The sequence below is a fragment of the Raphanus sativus genome, chromosome 3 (genome assembly GCF_000801105.2).
Source record: "Raphanus sativus cultivar WK10039 chromosome 3, ASM80110v3, whole genome shotgun sequence".
Classification (NCBI taxonomy): domain Eukaryota; kingdom Viridiplantae; phylum Streptophyta; class Magnoliopsida; order Brassicales; family Brassicaceae; genus Raphanus; species Raphanus sativus.
The window spans coordinates 12,388,859-12,396,499 of record NC_079513.1 but is presented as its reverse complement, the minus strand read 5'-3'; the positions used below and the strand labels follow the sequence as shown (position 1 = coordinate 12,396,499).

The 7,641-nt window shown below is 35.6% G+C and overlaps 2 protein-coding genes across 2 annotated transcripts; both read left to right on the top strand.

Annotated features, from left to right (window-relative positions):
• The first annotated feature begins 746 nt into the window (after nucleotides 1-746).
• LOC108847741 (vesicle-associated protein 1-2) lies at nucleotides 747-2,942 on the top strand. The gene is made up of 8 exons (XM_018621070.2): nucleotides 747-987; nucleotides 1,079-1,149; nucleotides 1,238-1,319; nucleotides 1,397-1,512; nucleotides 1,586-1,753; nucleotides 1,857-1,907; nucleotides 2,352-2,429; nucleotides 2,559-2,942. Exons 1-8 carry the CDS (start codon nucleotides 939-941, stop codon nucleotides 2,673-2,675), a joined length of 732 nt encoding a protein of 243 aa, XP_018476572.2. The 5' UTR covers nucleotides 747-938; the 3' UTR covers nucleotides 2,676-2,942.
• Nucleotides 2,943-3,016: 74 nt separating this feature from the next.
• On the top strand, nucleotides 3,017-5,278 carry LOC130508985 (phosphatidate cytidylyltransferase 4, chloroplastic-like). Its single transcript, XM_057004492.1, has 7 exons — nucleotides 3,017-3,492; nucleotides 3,596-3,861; nucleotides 3,960-4,150; nucleotides 4,224-4,348; nucleotides 4,426-4,559; nucleotides 4,650-4,765; nucleotides 4,850-5,278. The coding sequence occupies exons 1-7, from the start codon at nucleotides 3,226-3,228 to the stop codon at nucleotides 4,939-4,941; spliced, it is 1,191 nt and encodes a 396-aa protein (XP_056860472.1). The 5' UTR covers nucleotides 3,017-3,225; the 3' UTR covers nucleotides 4,942-5,278.
• Nucleotides 5,279-7,641: the final 2,363 nt, after the last annotated feature.

The window sequence follows — 7,641 nt, the reverse complement described above, 5'->3', positions numbered from 1 at the left end:
AAAACACCGGGAAAGTAAAGCAGTTGGCACCACGTCCATGCTTCTCATACTCTTGAACAGCAGCAAAACTTCTTCAGAAGAGTTGTATGGCATGAACCCATTAAACATACCATTCGAAACAGAAACATTTGTGAATTCCAAGTTGAATTTCGTAAATTCCGTATTATTTTGTGATTGTTTATTAATTTCATTATAGTCAATTTTAGAATATATACTATATGTAAAGAAATGATATTAAAAACATATTCCAAAAATAATCAAAAACATTTCTTTAGAAAATTGTAGACGTTTATTTAGATAATATGGTTAAGCTAATTAGACTATTCTTTCCACATTGTCTAAATAAACTATTATAAACAAAATTTAGTAACTTCAATAAAAGAGTACAATTACATATATTATATCTACATCAAACATATTATATTCCGTGTGTAGGGCGGCCGACTCTAGTTTGTAATATAAAAAATGATAAAAGTCAAATGTTTATTTGGAATAGAAAAAAGATGCAAACTCAACAGTTCGAAAAATATCATCTTTTTATTCCCAATAAACATTTTTCTCAGTTGAGTTTATTCAATTAATTTTGCTCGTTCTTCCGTAATTAATTACTTGTGAGATGACTTATTTGACCCAGAAAAAAAAAACCTTATAGACAATCAATTAGGTACACACTAATTAAAAAGAGATTAGAGAAGGGATCAAAAGGGGGTCGTGGTTTGCCACCTCGCTTTCCCTGGTCAACCCTTTTAAAAAAAAAACGCATTGGATCGAATGACAATTATACCCCCAAGATTAACGACGCACTTTGAATCAGAAGAAGGGCATATATCGTCTCCAGCCTTCAAAATTGACGCCAAAACTCTCTCTCTCTCTCTCTCGACGACGACGACCACCACTCTCTACCGGAAAACGATTGAACCTCCGGCGATCTTATCAGAATGAGTAACGCGCTTCTCGAAATCGATCCTATCGACCTTCAATTCCCTTGTAAGCTTATACATAATATCCCAAATGATTCCCGCACTCTAGATCTCTGCCTAACGAATAATCGTTTGATTTGTGATTTTATGTGTGTTAGTTGAATTGAAGAAACAGATCTCTTGCTCTCTCTATTTGACTAACAAGACCGACAGTTATGTAGCCTTCAAGGTGGATAATAATTCATTAAGAATAATAATCCTTCTCAAATTTTTTTGAAGATTATCGTTGAGATTCTTCGATGTTTGATTTGCTTTAGGTTAAAACGACGAATCCAAAGAAGTACTGTGTGAGGCCTAACACTGGCGTTGTTCTTCCCAGATCCTCTTCTGAAGTTCTTGGTTTGTTTTTTTTTTTCTCCAATTAAATTGCAAATTCCAAAAGCTGAGATTTGTTGTTGTCTTTTTGGAAAACTTAGTGACGATGCAAGCGCAGAAGGAAGCTCCTGCTGATATGCAGTGCAAGGACAAGTTCTTGCTTCAATGTGTTGTGGCTACTCCCGGTGTCACTCCCAAGGATGTTACTCCCGAGATGGTATTTTTGATGTTCGTTTCTAATAAAACCTTGCTTTATCTCCTTACTTGCTGAGACTTATCGGTTTCTGCAGTTTAGCAAAGAGGCGGGGAATCGAGTTGAGGAGACGAAACTGAGAGTTGTCTATGTTGATCCACCGCAACCACCTTCACCGGTTCATGAAGGATCAGAAGAGGGCTCTTCCCCAAGAGCTTCTGTCTCTGACAATGGGAACAACAACAACGCTTCTGACTTTACTGCTGTAAGTTTAGACCTCAGCTTCAAATAGCCAAGGAAATAGAATCTCTTTTTAGTACTATGGCTAGGAGTTTCCTTTTGTAATAATCGTCTTGTTTGTTATTTAGGCTCCAAGATTTAGCGTGGACAGGCTTGAACCTCAGGATAACCCATCTGAGGTACTTTTAATCAACTTTCTGATCTTTTATGTAATGCTTTCAAGATAATAGTGTATCAGTATTATATGTTTACGGGATTATCTTTTATGTTTTTGGAGCTGTTTTTTTTTCTTTCCTATCCAGCTCATTTCGCTTATTAGCAAACTTTGTGGCTCGCTAACTGTGCACTTTAGTTCTGAAGTGGAGCTTATTAGACCAAGAGCCTTAACCTTTGAGTTTATCACCTTTAAGAATTTTTACCTTGTTTGTAGTTTTCATCAATTGTTTTAGCTGTGTAGAGTTAAGTACGTTAATACTATGGTCTAGAGGAGTATGGTTTCTTTTGCTGTGGTTTTAGCTTTCCACAAATCGGTTTATGCATCTGCAACAAACTTACTAGCTACTAAGTATGGTGATTCCTGATACATGTAAACATTGAATCCCTATCGAACTGTATGATTTCAGGCGAGAGCGCTCATCACAAGGCTCACCGAGGAAAAGAACTCTGCGGTTCAACTGAACAATAGACTTCAACAAGAATTGGTAAGGAACTTTCACCTGGTCCGTGTTGTATACCAACCACTACCTGCAAATTGGTCAAGCACTTTCATAGCTAGCTTCCCTGGTCTTAATGATGAAGCCATTTTCTTTTGTTTGTTTAATGATTTGCAGGAGCAGTTGAAGCGTGGAAGCAATAGAAGCCAGAGTGGTGGTGGAATCCCGTTCATGTACGTTCTTTTGGTAGGACTAATAGGCCTAATCTTGGGATACATTATGAAGAGGACATGATCACGTTGGTAAAACTATACTACCACACCCACATCAAAAGTGGCTTCCGCAAAAAAAAACCAAAAACCAAAAGACATGGAAAAGAAAATTCAAAACTGTGTCAGAATGACATTCAGTCTTTGTCTTTATCCTCTTTCATTTCACCTTTGGTTGAATCTCAAACCTAGTTGCCTTAGAGTATTGATTGTGTTACGGTTTTCATAAGACTTTTTTTTCCAACATTTGTAATCCAAAAGACATAATTTTGTTTCTGTGTGTTCTCTCCTCCTCTTAACTTCTTCTCGTCTCCGTTTTCTGTACTTGTTAGAAATAAAATAAAACATTATCACTGAACAATAGTTTGAGGATGATAAAACTCTAGCTGAGCCAGAGGGTTTAGGCCAACCGCTAATTCTATCTCGCACTTCTGCTAAAATACAAAACTCGCCGAGTAATTCAGCTAATCACAGACATACACAGAGATTCCGACATGATGATGTGATGAGTTTCAAACAGAACACTTCCCTTGTTCGGTGTCTTAATTTTCTCGCGTCACAAATTCAGAAAGGCAATGGCGTCTTTTGTTGAAGTCTGTAGGTACAACAAACCGGTACCACCGGTTTTATCGACTTCTCTCTCTATATGCCCATGCCGTGTATCCATTAGGAAAACCCTAAATCTCCCACCTTTCGCCGAGTATACGAGCCTACGTCTGGTCCGTGATGCCAAAACCAACCCTTTGCTTCGTTCCCTCCTTGGTCGGATTCCTGTTAAACGCCGTTTCCTCACGGCCGTTAGTCGAGCTGAATCAGACCATCTTGGTGATGGCAATTCAAAGGTAATAATAACTTCATATACTAGTAAAGATTCAGTTTTTAGCTTAATTGTTAAATTAAGGGTAGTAGTCTCACTTTGTCTGATTTCAAATCCACGATTTGCAGAATGTGGAAGAAGATAAGCAGAAGAAAGCAAGCCAGCTTAAGAAAAGAGTCATCTTTGGCGTCGCCATTGGGTTACCTGTTGGAGGTGTTGTGTTAGCTGGAGGATGGGTTTTCACATTAGCCTTAGCAGCTTCTGTTTTCATTGGTTCTCGTGAATATTTCGAGCTCGTTAGAAGTAGAGGCATAGCTAAAGGAATGACTCCTCCTCCTAGATATGTATCTCGTTTTTGCTCTGTTATATGCGCTCTTATGCCCATCCTTACACTGTAAGTTCATTATCTCCAATTCCAATCCAAGACTTTTTTCTTGTTGTTGTTGTTGAATGCCTCCTTGAGACTGAGTTTATGGAGTTAATCTTGTTCAGGTACTTTGGTAACATTGATATATGGGTGACATGCGCAGCCTTTGTTGTTGCAATGGCTTTGTTAGTACAGAGAGGAAACCCGCGTTTTTCTCAGCTTAGTAGTACAATGTTTGGCTTGTTTTACTGTGGCTATCTCCCTTGTTTTTGGGTTAAGCTTCGTTGTGGTTTAGCTGCTCCTGCGCTCAACACTGGCAAGCTCTCTCTCACCTCCTTTTATATCTCAAAAACATAAAATCTCTTGAGACTTTCTCCTCCTTTTATTAGGTATTGCAAGGACTTGGCCAATTTTTCTTGGTGGTCCACCTCAGTGGACAGTTGGACTTGTGGCAACGTTGATCTCATTCAGTGGTGTAATTGCCACAGACACATTTGCTTTTCTCGGTGGCAAGGTTAACAATAAAGCTTTTTTTTTTTTTAACTAGTGATAACCGCCCTCAAGCTGAGTTTAACAATAGAGAAGTTGCAGGCGTTTGGTAGGACACCTCTGACTAGTATTAGTCCCAAAAAGACATGGGAAGGGACTTTTGCTGGACTTGTTGGTTGTATAGTCATTACCCTTCTACTCTCTAAGTCTCTGTCTTGGCCTCAGTCTCTGTTCAGGTTACTTAGTTTTATCTCTCTATCTAAACTCAGTTTCTTTCTTATCATTTGCACGTTTTGTAAATTACTTTCTTTGATTTGTATCCTCAGCTCTATTGCTTTTGGGTTTATTAACTTCTTTGGGTCAGTCTTTGGTGATCTTACTGAATCAATGATCAAACGTGATGCCGGGGTCAAAGACTCTGGTTCACTTATCCCTGGACATGGTAAAAATCTCCCACACTAACATACTAATCAATACATAGATCATTCACAGCTCCTCTTAATAAATCTCTCTGTCCATGGTGCAGGTGGGATATTGGACAGGGTTGATAGTTACATTTTCACCGGTGCATTAGCTTACTCGTTCATCAAAACATCCCTTAGACTTTACGGAGTTTGATGATGATCTACGATAGCTTCAAGAAAACTTATTTCAAGGGGCTCCACGGTACAACCTAGCTGTAAAAAAATAAAAATATGGTGCATTGTTCAGTGTTGTTGCCATTTGAGAGATGCGGAAGACTTGTAGGAGGTGTGAAAAGCAGAGTATGTGACTATCTGGTTCAGTGCAACTACCGGTTTGGGTTTGGTTAATGTTTTGACAGTTGAGTTGCCAAAGCTTTAATTAGTATTTAATTTTGTATTCATAGGAATTTGGTACTCCGTACATAAATGTGATAAATTCTTAACAACTCTTTTTATTTTTAATGAAGAAGTGTATGATAGTTTGACCTTAACTATATATTACACTAAAATTATTACATGATTAACGGCCGAATTGCAATTATTTTGATGGTGATGGGTCTACCACCACTCCACCATTAACGCTGTTCTACAAAGACGGGGGCATTTAGTCTTTCATTTTGTAACTTTTGTTGGTTCCATAATATGAACCTTTTGTTATAAAATGGATAAAAACTAAAATGGGTTATTAATTGAAAAAGGAAAGTTAGAAAGAGTGACTAAAAATATGTAGGGTTGATAGAGAATGCGTTGTTCCCAAGCAGACTTTTAAAATCGTGTGACAAAGAAAAGTGGATTAATTTATTTTTAAAGAATCAAAAGATAAAGAGTAACAAAGTTGAAAGAATGAAGAAATGATTGGGAAGAAGAAGATATTGGTGGAGCCATAGAGCGAGAGCATCGGCTTAAGATTTTGGTATCTAACAAAGTTTATTCCTTTCTTATGAAATGTCACTTAACTTGTACTCTTTAAACAACATTCTTTAGCATTTTGTAAAAGTGTAAAACTATGGAAATAAATTATAAAACACTATTTGTGAAACCACATGTTGTACATCTAAAATGAAGTCTTCCCTTCAATAATTATATATCTACTGATTATTTAATATCTTGTAAATTATAAAAAAATTAAAGTCTTAACATTATTAATTTATTAATATAATACTACTTAATTTGATAGTTAGAAGCATTAATGCATACTTCACAAAAATCATTTAATACATAATCTATGGGGAATATAATTTCACACAAATTATATTATGTTTTCATTCATGATGAAATGTTGTGTGATGTAATGTTTGTAAGCACGTATGTGTGCATGAACCGGTGGTTCCTAATAATTCGCAAAGTAAAATTATGAAGCTTTCTTTGGCAGTCATGGAGACAAAAGTGTCTGTTGTCGGTTTGGCTCCATGTTAATTCACGTTATTATATTTCTAGATTAATCTCATATCTTATTGATGACTGTTTAGTTTTAAAGCTGTAATAACTAAAGCTGATAGTGCTTTTTTATATTGTCAAAAAGCTGATAATTTCGAAATTAGGAAACCAAAACAAACAAACAAAATTTTATACTCCTACAAAGTAACATGCAAACCTCGATCCGCTACTAGAGAGTCTAGAACAAGATTACAGACCATTATCGAGTGTTTTAATAGTTCGGTAAGATGCTAGTGGATTAGATATAGATCTTATTTTAGTAAACAAAGACGTCAATAATTGATATAAATAGATATGCAGGGTTAATAATTACACTATTTGTTTCTTTAATCCAGCCAATGCACAAAACTACACGTTTTTAAGAAATATTAATTCTCTTCGTGACAAAAATATATTAATTCTCTTACACCGACGTCATAAACCTAGATCGATCTTAGTTTATTGAAGCGGCTGGTCCCAAATGAAGACCGTCCAATTTAGTTAACATTTAAAAGTTCTATAACCAAAAACTATATAATATTAAGCACCAATAACTATAGGCCCATGTGATTTCACTAAGAAAAGTCGTATTACAATAATGAACATGTATTACTATATGATATTTCTTAAAGCAAAAAGCTTAGGAATACAGTTAAGGGCTATACTTTTAATCCTTCAATTAATATAAACAAACTGTACGTAAATTAAAGTCCTAACCTTTTATATGACAGAGAAAAAAATGTTAGGGACCCGAGACGATTAAACAAACATTCAACCTTGGAAGCTCCAAAAACCAAACGAGAAACCTATTAGCTCCACTTTGTGGTTTTATAAGTTTAAAACTGTATAGAAATGTATTATAACAGTTTCTCTTGCATGTACCGTGAGTGTTTCACTATCTTCTTGTCACATTCCAAAGGTAAGATGAAGTTGTTTCCTGGACTGTTATTTTATGTGTATTGTATTTCAGTTTTCACCATATATGCAATCATGTATGAACTTGACACTAGAATAAGCTCTTAGACATAGTTTTCCACAAGTCTTATTCAAGTAAATAATTAGAAGGCAATCAAATATTAAAAAGAGACAAGTCTAAATTAGACTGTTTGTAATTTAGTCTAAACAATACAGTCAAGCTCCCTCAAAGCAAAATATAATCCATCGGATATGAAATAACCATATCTCTTAATTTCTGTTTTTGGATAAGAGATCTATAGATTGCATAAACTCAAAAGGACCAAAATAGAATCTAACAAAAGGAGATTTTTGATTATATATCCTTACTTCCTTCAAATGTCAACACCACAGTTGAAACTAAGAACAACATTGAACAACATAACAACATTTTTAGAAAATAAAAGAGAGATAAAATCCATTAAAAACATGAAAACTAGCTGAGATGCATCTGGTTTCTACTAACAATTCCAAGCAGAGACGC